Source organism: Dendrobates tinctorius, unplaced genomic scaffold (assembly GCF_039654945.1).
Source record: "Dendrobates tinctorius isolate UK_male_01 unplaced genomic scaffold, ASM3965494v1 ptg000189l, whole genome shotgun sequence".
In the NCBI taxonomy this organism is placed as follows: domain Eukaryota; kingdom Metazoa; phylum Chordata; class Amphibia; order Anura; family Dendrobatidae; genus Dendrobates; species Dendrobates tinctorius.
This window is the reverse complement of record NW_027361856.1, coordinates 6,591,437-6,607,165: the sequence shown is the minus strand read 5'-3', so window position 1 is coordinate 6,607,165 and position 15,729 is coordinate 6,591,437. Positions and strand designations below refer to the sequence as shown.

The window sequence follows — 15,729 nt, the reverse complement described above, 5'->3', positions numbered from 1 at the left end:
CCCCTTCATGAATCCTTTTACAAGATGTTAACTAGATGGTACTTCACCCCAGTAAGACTATAACGCATCAACAGCGACCACTCACACTTATGTTGGAGGGGATGTGGTTCCAGAGGAGACCTGCTCCACATTTTCGGGACCTGCCCAAAGATAGCACTATTATGGAATCAGGTTTCCCTACTTATCAATAATTTCCTTAATAAAAGACTACCCTCTCACTCCGCAAACAGCCTTGCTATCTTTGGGACTAGAAAACATTCATCCTTCCATGAGATACGTTTTGATACATATCCTTCTAATAGTCAAAAATCGGATCGCCTTCCACTGGAAACAACCTGATACCCCACAAATTGCTGACGGTGTCGACAGACTTCACATCCACAACTCTTTGGACCTCAAATTCGCTAGGATCAACGGCTGCAGTAATACATATGAAAAGAAATTGAGCCACTGGAATTCAATGTTTCCCAAACCCTAAACATAACCTTAATCCTTTTACGGGCTTCAGGTGCCTCAGGATACTTTATTCAAAAAAATGTTTGTTTGTTTTTTCACTTGTTTAATATGTGTTGCCTAGAATATGTAAAGTTATTTATTCTGAGTTCTCTACCCTCAACCCAGTCCCTTTTACTCTTCAATTACCCTTTTTCCCAAAGACCCTTCCCATTTCCCTTCTGCACAAATCATCTAGAACAGATATAAGGCGAAAATGTCAATACGCTTTGATAAAATTAATTTGTTGACTGTTAAAATATACAAAATGTTAATAAAAATTTTGGAAAACAAATTTTAAAGAAGGAAAAGCGCTAGCATTCTGCAACTAAAAACGCTTGTGTTTTGTGGGAAAAGGCATGCGAATTCCGCCGGTATTTTACCCGTGGCGGGAAGTTGCGGAAATACTGTGGACATTTCCGCAGCATTTTGGCAACGTGGGCACTTAGCATTAGGGAGCCAACCTCCGCTGGCAGGTAGGGGAATGGACAATCAGCCTCTTTTCCCTAGAATGTTTCTAGTGTGAATGCTGACCAAAAAGCAGACATTGTACTTGCCATCTGACCTTATGTTCATCCCTTCGGGATTAGTCTATGGAGACAGATGCTCTATTAGAAATTATTCAATAAAAGGTATATTTTAGAGCGTTGCTTTTGTCTTTTGGTTTATTACTAATAATTAGACCCTATCTATCTTCTTTTTGTCCGTTCCATATCAGGATACCCCTCAAAAAGTCTCTGTATTATCAGGACACACCATACAATCCATGTATATCAGAATAGCCCCCATACACAGTCCCGATATATCAGAATACACCATACAATTCCTATATATCAGGATACCCCCCATGCAGCCCCTATTTATCAGGATTCACCATATAGTCCCTATATATCAGGATAGGCCCCATGCAGCCCCTATCTATCAGGATTCACCATATAGTCCCTATATATCAGTATAGGCCCCATCAGCCCCTATCAGGATTCACCATATAGTCCCTATATATCAGGATACCCCCCATGCAGCCCCTATTAGGATTCACCATATAGTCCCTATATATCAGTATAGGCCCCATGCAGCCCCTATCTATCAGGATTCACCATATAGTCCCTATATATCAGGATACCCCCCATGCAGCCCCTATCTATCAGGATTCACCATATAGTCCCTATATATCAGGATACCCCCCATGCAGCCCCTATCTATCAGGATTCACCATATAGTCCCTATATATCAGGATACCCCCATGCAGCCCCTATCTATCAGGATTCACCATATAGTCCCTATATATCAGGATAGGCCCCATGCAGCCCCTATCTATCAGGATTCACCATATAGTCCCTATATATCAGTATAGGCCCCATGCAGCCCCTATCTATCAGGATTCACCATATAGTCCCTATATATCAGGATACCCCCCATGCAGCCCCTATCTATCAGGATTCACCATATAGTCCCTATATATCAGTATAGGCCCCATGCAGCCCCTATCTATCAGGATTCACCATATAGTCCCTATATATCAGTATACCCCCCATGCAGCCCCTATCAGGATTCACCATATAGTCCCTATATATCAGTATAGGCCCCATGCAGCCCCTATCTATCAGGATTCACCATATAGTCCCTATATATCAGTATAGGCCCCATGCAGCCCCTATCTATCAGGATACCCACCCCCCCATACTGTCCCTGTGTATTCGGATACCTGTCAGGCAGTCCATAGTGATACCTGTCAGGCCGTAATCAGTATCCGGCCAATGAGCTGTGAACGTCAGTATAGCCGGAAACCACGTGATGGGCACAGAGAGGGCAAAGGTCCAACCAAGACTCAGGAAGTAGCGACCCTTCCCCAACTGCAGGACGTCACTTACTGATGCCATCATTCACTACAACTCCCAGCACCCTCACAGGCAGAGGATGGGGGTAATGGAAAGAAAATAGCAGAACCTTCTTGCATTGCACAGAATGGAGAAAATCCTGAGCATTATAGTCCATATGATGACCCCCATTATCACATACACAATTACATGCTGTACCAGAGGCCCCAAAAACTGGCAGAAGAGAGATCACTTGGAGTGTAAAGACGTACCCTCCAGCACCTTACACACAGACACGCCAGTATCTAATACACAAAGACCCCCCAGCACATTCCCACAGCACCTAATACAGAGACCCCCAGTACAGTCCCCCAGTATCTAATACACAGAGACCCCCAGTACAATCCCCCAGCTCCTAAAACACAGAGACCCCAAGTACCTAATACACAGAGACCCCCACTACAATCTCCCAGTATCTAATACACAGAGACCCCCAGTACAATCCCCAGTATCTAATACACAGAGACCCCCAGTACAATCCCCAGTATCTAATACACAGAGACCCCCAGTACAATCCCCAGTATCTAATACACAGAGACCCCCAGTACAATCCCCAGTATCTAATACACAGAGACCCCCAGTACAATCCCCAGTATCTAATACACAGAGACCCCCAGTACAATCCCCAGTATCTAATACACAGAGACCCCCAGTACAATCCCCAGTATCTAATACACAGAGACCCCCAGTACAATCCCCAGTATCTAATACACAGAGACCCCCAGTACAATCCCCAGTATCTAATACACAGAGACCCCCAGTACAATCCCCAGTATCTAATACACAGAGACCCCCAGTACAATCCCCAGTATCTAATACACAGAGACCCCCAGTACAATCCCCAGTATCTAATACACAGAGACCCCCAGTACAATCCCCAGTATCTAATACACAGAGACCCCCAGTATCTAATACACAGAGACCCCCAGTACAATCCCCAGTATCTAATACACAGAGACCCCCAGTACAATCCCCTGTATCTAATACACAGAGACCCCCACTACAATCCCCCAGTACAATCCCCCAGTACCTAATACAGAGACCCCAGTACAATCCCCAGTACCTAATACACAGAGACCCCCAGTATCTAATACAGAGACCCCCAGTACAATCCCCTGTATCTAATACACAGAGACCCCCAGTACAATCCCCTGTATCTAATACACAGAGAACCCCAGTACCTAATACACAGAGACCCCCAGTACAATCCCCAGTACCTAATACACAGAGACCCCCAGCACAATCCCCCAGTACCTAATACACAGAGACCCCCAGCACAATCCCCCAGTACCTAATACACAGAGACCCCCAGCACAATCCCCCAGTACCTAATACACAGAGACCCCCAGTATCTAATACAGAGACCCCCAGTATCTAATACAGAGACCCCCAGTACAATCCCCCAGTATCTGATACACAGGGACCCCCAGTACAATCCCCATCTAATACACAGAGACCCCCAGTATCTAATACACAGGGACCCCCAGTACAATCCCCAGTATCTAATACACAGAGACCCCAGTACAATCCCCCATCTCCTAAAACACAGAGACCCCCAGTACCTAATAAACAGAGACCCCAGTATCTAATACAGAGACCCCCAGTACAATCCCCAGTATCAAATACAGAGACCCCCAGTACAATCCCCCAGTATCTAATACAGAGACCCCCAGTACAATCCCCAGTATCTAATACACAGAGACCCCCAGTACAATCCCCAGTATTTAAAACACAGAGACCCCCAGTACAATCCCCCAGCTCCTAAAACACAGAGACCCCCAGTACCTAATACCGAGACCCCCAGTACAATCCCCCAGTATCTAATACAGAGACCCCCAGTACAATCCCCCAGTACCTAATACAGAGACCCCAGTACAATCCCCAGTACCTAATACACAGAGACCCCCAGTATCTGTACTGGGGGTCTCTGTATTAGATACTGGGGGTCTCTGTGTATTAGATACTGGGGATTGTACTGGGGTCTCTGTATTAGGTACTGGGGGATTGTACTGGGGGATTGTACTGGGGGTCTCTGTATTAATCTCCAGTACCTAACACACAGATACCCCCAGTACAATCCCCAATACCTAACACACAGATACCCCCAGCACAATCCCCAGTGCCTAATACAGAGACTCCCAGTACAATCCCAAGTACCTAATACACAGAGACCCCCATCAAAATCCTCAGTACCTAATACAGAGACCCCCAGCACAATCCTCAGTACCTAATACACAGAGATCCCCAGTACAATCCCCAGTACCTAATACACAGAGATCCCCAGTACAACCCCCCAGTATCTAATACAGAGAGACCCCCAGTACAATCCCCCAGTACCAAATACACAGAGACCCCCAGCACCATCCCCAGTACCTAATACAGAGACCCCAGTACGTAATACAGAGAGACCCCCAGCACAATCCTCAGTACCCAATACAGAGACCCCCAGTATAATCCCCAGTACCTAATACACAGAGACCCCCATTGCAATCCCCAGTAACTAATACACAGAGACCAAAGGACAATCCCCCAGAACCTAATAAACACACACACCCCCAGGACAATCCCCCAGTACCTAATACAGAGACCCACCAGTACAATCTCCAGAAAATAATACACAGAGACCCCCACTACAATCCCCCAGTATCTAATACAGACACTCCCAGTACAATCTCCCAGTATCTAATACACAGAGACCCCCAGTACAATCCCCCAGTATCTAATACAGAGACCCCCCAGTACAATCCCCCAGTATCTAATACACAGAGACCCCCCAGTACAATCCCCCAGTATCTAATACACAGAGACCCCCAGTACAATCCCCCAGTACAATCCCCAGAAAATAATACACAGAGACCCCCACTACAATCCCCCAGTATCTAATACAGAGACCCCCAGTACAATCCCCAGTATCTAATACACAGAAACCCCACTACAATCCCCCAGAACCTAACACACACACCCCCAGGACAATCCCCCAGTACCTAATACAGAGACCCCCCAGTACAATCCCCAGAAAATAATACACAGAGACTCCCACTACAATCCCCCAGTATCTAATACAGACACTCCCAGTACAATCTCCCAGTATCTAATACACAGAGACCCCCCAGTACAATCCCCCAGTATCTAATACACAGAGACCCCCCAGTACAATCCCCCAGTATCTAATACACAGAATCCCCCAGTACAATCCCCAGAAAATAATACACAGAGACCCCCACTACAATCCCCCAGTATCTAATACAGAGACCCCAGTACAATCCCCAGTATCTAATACACAGAGACCCCCAGTACAATCCCCAGTATCTAATACACAGAGACCCCCAGTACAATCCCCTGTATCTAATACACAGAGACCCCCAGTACAATCCCCAGCATCTAATACACAGAGACCCCCAGTGCCTAATACAGAGACCCCCAGTACAAACCCCTGTACATAATACACAGAGACCCCCAGTATCTAATACAGAGACCCCCAGTACAATCCCCAGAAAATAATACACAGAGACCCCCAATACAATCCCCCAGTATCTAATACACAGAGACCCCAGTACAATCCCCCAGTATCTAATACACAGAGACCCCAGTACAATCCCCCAGTAACTAACACACAGAGACCCCCAGTGCAATCCCCAGTACCTAATACACAGAGACACCCAATACCTAATACAGAGATCCCCAGTAGAATCCCCAGTGCCTAATACAGAGACCCCCAGTACAAACCCCTGTACATAATACACAGAGACCCCCAGTATCTAATACAGAGACCCCCAGTACAATCCCCAGAAAATAATACACAGAGACCCCCACTACAATCCCCCAGTATCTAATACAGACACTCCCAGTACAATCTCCCAGTATCTAATACACAGAGACCCCCAGTACAATCCCCCAGTATCTAATACAGAGACCCCCCAGTACAATCCCCCAGTATCTAATACACAGAGACCCCCCAGTACAATCCCCCAGTATCTAATACACAGAGACCCCCAGTACAATCCCCCAGTACAATCCCCAGAAAATAATACACAGAGACCCCCACTACAATCCCCCAGTATCTAATACAGAGACCCCCAGTACAATCCCCAGTATCTAATACACAGAAACCCCACTACAATCCCCCAGAACCTAACACACACACCCCCAGGACAATCCCCCAGTACCTAATACAGAGACCCCCCAGTACAATCCCCAGAAAATAATACACAGAGACTCCCACTACAATCCCCCAGTATCTAATACAGACACTCCCAGTACAATCTCCCAGTATCTAATACACAGAGACCCCCCAGTACAATCCCCCAGTATCTAATACACAGAGACCCCCCAGTACAATCCCCCAGTATCTAATACACAGAATCCCCCAGTACAATCCCCAGAAAATAATACACAGAGACCCCCACTACAATCCCCCAGTATCTAATACAGAGACCCCAGTACAATCCCCAGTATCTAATACACAGAGACCCCCAGTACAATCCCCAGTATCTAATACACAGAGACCCCCAGTACAATCCCCTGTATCTAATACACAGAGACCCCCAGTACAATCCCCAGCATCTAATACACAGAGACCCCCAGTGCCTAATACAGAGACCCCCAGTACAAACCCCTGTACATAATACACAGAGACCCCCAGTATCTAATACAGAGACCCCCAGTACAATCCCCAGAAAATAATACACAGAGACCCCCAATACAATCCCCCAGTATCTAATACACAGAGACCCCAGTACAATCCCCCAGTATCTAATACACAGAGACCCCAGTACAATCCCCCAGTAACTAACACACAGAGACCCCCAGTGCAATCCCCAGTACCTAATACACAGAGACACCCAATACCTAATACAGAGATCCCCAGTAGAATCCCCAGTAAATAATACAGAGACCCCCAGCACAATACCCAGTACCTAATAAACAGAGACCACAGTACAATCCACCAGTATCTAATACAGAGACCCCCAGTACAATCCCCCATTATCTAATACACACAGACCCCCAGTACAATCCCCAGTACCTAATACAAAGAAACCCCCACTACAATCTTCCAGTACCTAATAAACAGAGACCCCAGTACAATCCACCAGTATCTAATACAGAGACCCCCAGTACAATCCCCCATTATCTAATACACACAGACACCCAGTACAATCCCCAGTACCTAATACAAAGAGACCCCCACTACAATCTTCCAGTACCTAATACAGAGACCCCCAGTACAATCCCAAGTAAATAATAGAGACCCCAGTACAATCCCCAGTACCTAATACACAGAGACCCCCAGTACAATCCCACAGTACCTAATACACAGAGACCCCCAGTACCTAATACAGAGACCCCCAGTACAATCCCCAGTAAATAATACACAGAGTCCTCCACTGAAATCCCCCAGTACCTAATGCAAAGAGACCCCCAGTAGAATCCCACAGTACCTAATAAACAGAGACCCCCAGTACAAACCCCAGGTACCTAAAACACAGGGACCCCCATTACAATCCCAAGTAAATAATACAGAGACCCCCAGCACAATACCCAGTACCTAATACACAGAGACCCCAGTACAATCCACCAGTAGCTAATACAGAGACCCCCCCGTACAATCCCCAGTACCTAATACAAAGAGACCCCCAGTACAATCACACAGTACCTAATACACAGAGACCCCCAGTAGAATCACACAGTACCTAATACACAGACCCCCAGTATAATCCCCAGGAAATAATACAGAGACCCCCACTACAATCCTCCAGTATCTAATACACAGAGTCCTCCACTAAAATCCCCCAGTATCTAATACACAGAGACCCACAGTACCTAATACAGAGACCCCCAGTACAATCCCCCAGTATCTAATACACAGAGTCCTCCACTGAAATCCCCCAGTACCTAATGCAAAGAGACCCCCAGTAGAATCCCACAGTACCTAATAAACAGAGACCCCCAGTACAAACCCCCAGTACGTAAAACACAGGGACCCCCATTACAATCCCAAGTAAATAATACAGAGACCCCCAGTACAATCCCCAGTTTCTAATACACAGAGACCCCCAGTACCTAATACACAGAGACCCCTAGTACAATCCCCAGTACAATCCCCCAGTACCGAATACACAGAGACCCCCAGTACAATCCCCCAGTACCTAACACAGAGACAGCTAGTACAATCCCCAGTAAATAATAGAGACCCCAGTACAATCCCCCAGTATCTTATACACAGAGACGCCCAGTACAATCCCCAGTAAATACACAGCGACCCCCACTACAATCCCCCAGTATCGAATACACAGAGACCCCCAGTACAATCCCCCAGTACCAAATACACAGAGACCCCCAGTACAATCCCCCAGTACCTAATACACAGAGACCCCCAGTACAATCTCAGTACCTAACACACAGATACCCCCAGTACAATCCCCAATACCTAACACACAGATATCCCCAGTACCTAATACAGAGTCCCCCAGCACAATCCCCAGTGCCTAATACAGAGACTCCCAGTACAATCCCAAGTACCTAATACACAGAGACCCCCAGCAAAATCCTCAGTACCTAATACAGAGACGCCCAGCACAATCCTCAGTACCTAATACACAGAGATCCCCAGTACAATCCCCAGTACCTAATACACAGAGATCCCCAGTACAACCCCCCAGTATCTAATACAGAGAGACCCCCAGTACAATCCCCCAGTACCAAATACACAGAGACCCCCAGCACCATCCCCAGTACCTAATACAGAGACCCCAGTACGTAATACAGAGAGACCCCCAGCACAATCCTCAGTACCCAATACAGAGACCCCCAGTATAATCCCCAGTACCTAATACACAGAGACCCCCAGTACAATCCCCAGTATCTAAAACAGAGAGACCCCCAGTACAATCCGCCAGTGCCAAATACACAGAGACCCCCAGCACAATCCCCAGTACCTAACACACAGAGACCCCCAGTACAATCCCCAGTATCTAATACAGAGAGACCCCCAGTACAATCCCCCAGTACCAAATACACAGAGGTCCGCAGTACAATCCCCCAGTATCTAATACAGAGAGACCCCCAGCACAATCCCTAGTACCTAATACACAGAGACCCCCAGTACCTAATACAGAGACCCCTAGCACAATCCCCCAGTACCTATTACACAGAGACACCAGTACAATCCCCAGTACCTAATACACAGAGACACTAGTACAATCCCCAGTACCTAATACACAGAGACCCCCAGTACAATCCCCCAGTACCAAATACACAGAGTCCCCTAGCACAATCCCCCAGTACCTAATACACAGAGACACCAGTACAATCCCCAGTACCTAATACACAGAGACCCCCCAGTACAATCCCCAGTACCTAATACACAGAGACCCCCCAGTACAATCCCCAGTACCTAATACACAGAGACCCCTAGTACAATCCGCAGTACAATCCCCCAGTACCGAATACACAGAGACCCCCAGTACAATCCCCCAGTACCTAACACAGAGACAGCTAGTACAATCCCCAGTAAATAATAGAGACCCCAGTACAATCCCCCAGTATCTAATACACAGAGACGCCCAGTACAATCAAATACACAGCGACCCCCACTACAATCCCCCAGTATCGAATACACAGAGACCCCCAGTACAATCCCCCAGTACCAAATACAGAGACCCCCAGTACAATCCCCCAGTACCTAATACACAGAGACCCCCAGTACAATCTCAGTACCTAATACACAGATACCCCCAGTACAATCCCCAATACCTAACACACAGATACCCCCAGTACAATCCCCAGTACCTAATACAGAGTCCCCCAGCACAATCCCCAGTGCCTAATACAGAGACTCCCAGTACAATCCCAAGTACCTAATACACAGAGACCCCCAGCAAAATCCTCAGTACCTAATAGAGACCCCCAGCACAATCCTCAGTACCTAATACACAGAGATCCCCAGTACAATCCCCAGTACCTAATACACAGAGATCCCCAGTACAATCCCCAGTACCTAATACAGAGATCCCCAGTACAACCCCCCAGTATCTAATACAGAGAGACCCCCAGTACAATCCCCCAGTACCAAATACACAGAGACCCCCAGCACCATCCCCAGTACCTAATACAGAGACCCCAGTACGTAATACAGAGAGACCCCCAGCACAATCCTCAGTACCCAATACAGAGACCCCCAGTATAATCCCCAGTACCTAATACACAGAGACCCCCAGTACAATCCCCAGTATCTAATACAGAGAGACCCCCAGTACAATCCGCCAGTGCCAAATACACAGAGACCCCCAGCACAATCCCCAGTACCTAACACACAGAGACCCCCAGTACAATCCCCAGTATCTAACACAGAGAGACCCCCAGTACAATCCCCCAGTACCAAATACACAGAGACCCCCAGCACAATCCCTAGTACCTAATACACAGAGACCCCCAGTACAATCCCTAGTACCTAATACACAGAGACCCCCAGTACCTAATACAGAGACCCCTAGCACAATCCCCCAGTACCTATTACACAGAGACACCAGTACAATCCCCAGTACCTAATACACAGAGACACTAGTACAATCCCCAGTACCTAATACACAGACCCCCAGTACAATCCCCCAGTACCAAATACACAGAGACCCCTAGCACAATCCCCCAGTACCTAATACACAGAGACACCAGTACAATCCCCAGTACCTAATACACAGAGACCCCCAGTACAATCCCCAGTACCTAATACACAGAGACCCCCAGTACAATCCCCCAGTACCAAATACACAGAGACCCCTAGCACAATCCCCCAGTACCTAATACAGACACCAGTACAATCCCAAGTACCTAATACACAGAGACCCCCAGTACAATCCCCAGTACCTAATACACAGAGACCTCCAGTACAATCCCCAGTACCTAATAGACAGAGACCCCCAGTACAATCCCCAGTACCTAATACACAGAGACCCCCAGTACAATCCCCAGTACCTAATACACAGAGACCCCCAGTACAATCCCCAGTACCTAATACACAGAGACCCCCAGTACAATCCCCAGTACCTAATACACAGAGACCCCCAGTACAATCCCAAAACCTAATACACAGAGACCCCCAGTACAATCCCCAGTGCCTAATACACAGAGACCCCCAGTACCTAATACACAGAGACCCCCAGTACCTAATACACAGAGACCCCCCAGTACCTAATACACAGAGACCCCTAGCACAATCCCCCAGTACCTAATACACAGAGACCCCAGTACAATCCCCAGAGACCCCCAGCATAATCCCCCAGTACCTAATACACAGAGACCCCAGTACAATCCCCAGAGACCCCCAGCACAATCCCCAGTGCCTAATACACAGAGACCCCCAGTACCTAATACACAGATCCCCAGTACAATCCCCAGTAAATAATACACAGAGTCCTCCACTGAAATCCCCCAGTACCTAATGCAAAGAGACCCCCAGAACAATCTCCAATACCTAATACAGAGATCCCCAGTACAATCCCCAGTACCTAATACACAGAGACCCCCAGTACCTAATACAGAGATCCCCAGTACAATCTCCAATACCTAATACAGAGACGCCCAGCACAATCCCCGTACCTAATACACAGAGACCCCAGCACAATCCTCAGCACCTAATACAGAGACCCCCAGTAAAATTCCCCAGTACCTAATACACAGAGACCCCCAGCACAATCCTCAGTACCTAATAGAGACCCCCAGCACAATCCTCAGTACCTAACACAGAGACCCCCAGTAAAATCCCCCAGTATCTAACACACAGAGACCCCCAGTACAATCCCCCAGTATCTAATACACAGAGACCCCCAGCACAATCCCCCAGTATCTAATACACAGAGACCCCCAGTACAATCCCCCAGTATCTAATACACAGAGACCCCCAGTACAATCCCCCAGTATCTAATACACAGAGACCCCCAGCACAATCCCCAGTGCCTAATACACAGAGACCCCCAATACAATCCCCCAGTACCTCGGGCAGCTAAAACCACAAACCAGGAAATCACATAAGTTACTTCAGATCCATCAGCGCCCCCTGCTGGAAGCCACACCCCTCGCTCCTCCCTCTAAGCGGCCATGTCATGTGATCCATCACCGAGCTGTGCTCGCTGCCTCTGCCATATCTGTCCTTATTACTACACCCCCAATACTGAGCCTCTGCCATATGTGTCCTTATTACTACACCCCAATACTGAGCCTCTGCCGCATGTGTCCTTATTACTACACCCAATGCCCCAATACTGAGCCTCTGACGTATGTGTCCTTATTACTACACCCGATACCCCAGTACTGAGCCTCTGCTGTATGTGTCCTTATTACTACACCCGATACCCCAGTACTGAGCCTCTGACGTATGTGTCCTTATTACTACACCCGATACCCCAGTACTGAGCCTCTGCCGTATGTGTCCTTATTACTACACCCGATACCCCAATACTGAGCCTCTGCCGTATGTGTCCTTATTACTACACCCGATACCCCAGTACTGAGCCTCTGCCGTATGTGTCCTTATTACTACACCCGATACCCCAATACTGAGCCTCTGACGTATGTGTCCTTATTACTACACCCGATACCCCAGTACTGAGCCTCTGCCGTATGTGTCCTTATTACTACACCCGATACCCCAATACTGAGCCTCTGCCGTATGTGTCCTTATTACTACACCCGATACCCCAATACTGAACCTCTGCCATATGTGTCCTTATTACTACTCCCCAATACTGAGCCTCTGCCGCATGTGTCCTTATTACAGCACCCGATACCCCAATACTGAGTCTCTGCCGTATGTGTCCTTATTACTACACCCGTTACCCCAATACTGAGCCTCTGCCGTATGTGTCCTTATTACTACACCCGATACCCCAATACTGAACCTCTGCCATATGTGTCCTTATTACTACTCCCCAATACTGAGCCTCTGCCGCATGTGTCCTTATTACAGCACCCGATACCCCAATACTGAGTCTCTGCCGTATGTGTCCTTATTACTACACCCGTTACCCCAATACTGAGCCTCTGCCGTATGTGTCCTTATTACTACACCCGATATCCCAATACTGAGCCTCTGCCGTATGTGTCCTTATTACTACACCCCAATACTGAGCCTCTGCCGCATGTGTCCTTATTACTGCACCTGATACCCCAGTACTGAGCCTCTGCCGTATGTGTCCTTATTACTACACCTGACACCCCAATACTGAGCCTCTGACGTATGTGTCCTTATTACTACACCCGATACCCCAATACTGAACCTCTGCCATATGTGTCCATATTACTACACCCCCAATACCGAGCCTCTGCTGTATGTGTCCTTATTACTACACCCCCAATACTGAGCCTCTGCTGTATGTGTCCTTATTACTACACCCCCAATACTGAGCCTCTGCCGCATGTGTCCTTATTACTACACCCGATACCCCAATACTGAGCCTCTGCCGTATGTGTCCTTATTACTACACCTGACACCCCAATACTGAGCCTCTGACGTATGTGTCCTTATTACTACACCCGATACCCCAATACTGAGCCTCTGCCGTATGTGTCCTTATTACTACTCCCGATACCCCAATACTGAGCCTCTGCCGTATGTGGCCTTATTACTACACCCCAATACTGAGTCTCTGCTGCCGTATGTGTCCTTATTACTACACCTGATAACCCAATACTGAGCCTCTGCCGTATGTGTCCTTATTACTACACCTGATACCCCAATACTGAGCCTCTGCCGTATGTGTCCTTATTACTACACCTGATAACCCAATACTGAGCCTCTGCTGTATGTGTCCTTATTACTACACCCCCAATACTGAGCCTCTGCCGCATGTGTCCTTATTACTACACCCGATACCCCAATACTGAGCCTCTGCCGTATGTGTCCTTATTACTACAACTGATAACCCAATACTGAGCCGTTGCCGTATGTGTCCTTATTACTACAACTGATAACCCAATACTGAGCCTCTGCCGTATGTGTCCTTATTACTACACTCCAATACTGAGCCTCTGCCGCATGTGTCCTTATTACTACACCTGATACCCCAATACTGAGCCTCTGCCGTATGTGTCCTTATTACTACACCCGATACCCCAATACTGAGCCTCTGCCGTATGTGTCCTTATTACTACACCCCAATACTGAGCCTCTGCCGCATGTGTCCTTATTACTGCACCTGATACCCCAATACTGAGCCTCTGCCGTATGTGTCCTTATTACTACACCTGATAACCCAATACTGAGTCTCTGCTGTATGTGTCCTTATTACTACACCCCCAATACTGAGCCTCTGCCGCATGTGTCCTTATTACTACACCCGATACCCCAATACTGAGCCTCTGCCGTATGTGTCCTTATTACTACACCTGACACCCCAATACTGAGCCTCTGACGTATGTGTCCTTATTACTACACCCGATACCCCAATACTGAGCCTCTGCCGTATGTGTCCTTATTACTACACCCGTTACCCCAATACTGAGCCTCTGCCGTATGTGTCCTTATTACTACACCCGATACCCCAATACTGAGCCTCTGCCGTATGTGGCCTTATTACTACACCCCAATACTGAGTCTCTGCTGCCGTATGTGTCCTTATTACTACACCTGATAACCCAATACTGAGCCTCTGCCGTATGTGTCCTTATTACTACACCTGATACCCCAATACTGAGCCTCTGCCGTATGTGTCCTTATTACTACACCCGATACCCCAATACTGAGCCTCTGCTGTATGTGTCCTTATTACTACACCCCCAATACTGAGCCTCTGCCGCATGTGTCCTTATTACTACACCCGATACCCCAATACTGAGCCGTTGCCGTATGTGTCCTTATTACTACAACTGATAACCCAATACTGAGCCTCTGCCGTGTGTGTCCTTATTACTACACCCAATATCCCAATACTGAGCCTCTGCCGCATGTGTCCTTATTACTACACCTGATACTCCAATACTGAGCCTCTGCCGTATGTGTCCTTATTACTACACCCGTTACCCCAATACTGAGCCTCTGCCGTATGTGTCCTTATTACTACACCCGATACCCCAATACTGAGCCTCTGCCGTATGTGTCCTTATTACTACACCCCAATACTGAGCCTCTGCCGCATGTGTCCTTATTACTGCACCTGATACCCCAATACTGAGCCTCTGCCGTATGTGTCCTTATTACTACACCTGATAACCCAATACTGAGTCTCTGCTGTATGTGTCCTTATTACTACACCCCCAATACTGAGCCTCTGCCGCATGTGTCCTTATTACTACACCCGATACCCCAATACTGAGCCTCTGCCGTATGTGTCCTTATTACTACACCTGACACCCCAATACTGAGCCTCTG

General features: G+C 47.6%; 2 protein-coding genes across 4 annotated transcripts in view; one reads left to right on the top strand and one right to left on the bottom strand.

The window, feature by feature from the left end:
• The window catches only part of PKLR (pyruvate kinase L/R), a 59,678-nt gene extending 47,189 nt beyond the window's left edge, over nt 1–12,489 (bottom strand). For 2 of the 3 annotated variants that reach the window (XM_073552342.1, XM_073552341.1), the window contains exon 1: nt 2,198–2,387. In XM_073552342.1, coding sequence (XP_073408443.1) covers nt 2,198–2,375 — 178 coding nt within the window. In that variant the 5' untranslated portion in view covers nt 2,376–2,387. Of the gene's footprint in view, nt 1–2,197; nt 2,388–12,357 lie in introns of those variants that run through there. The other variant, XM_073552343.1, reaches the window with a different exon arrangement.
• LOC141055666 (farnesyl pyrophosphate synthase-like) overlaps nt 1–15,729 on the top strand; it is a 128,502-nt gene that overhangs the window by 32,655 nt on the left and 80,118 nt on the right. The gene's annotated exons all lie outside the window — the stretch shown is intronic.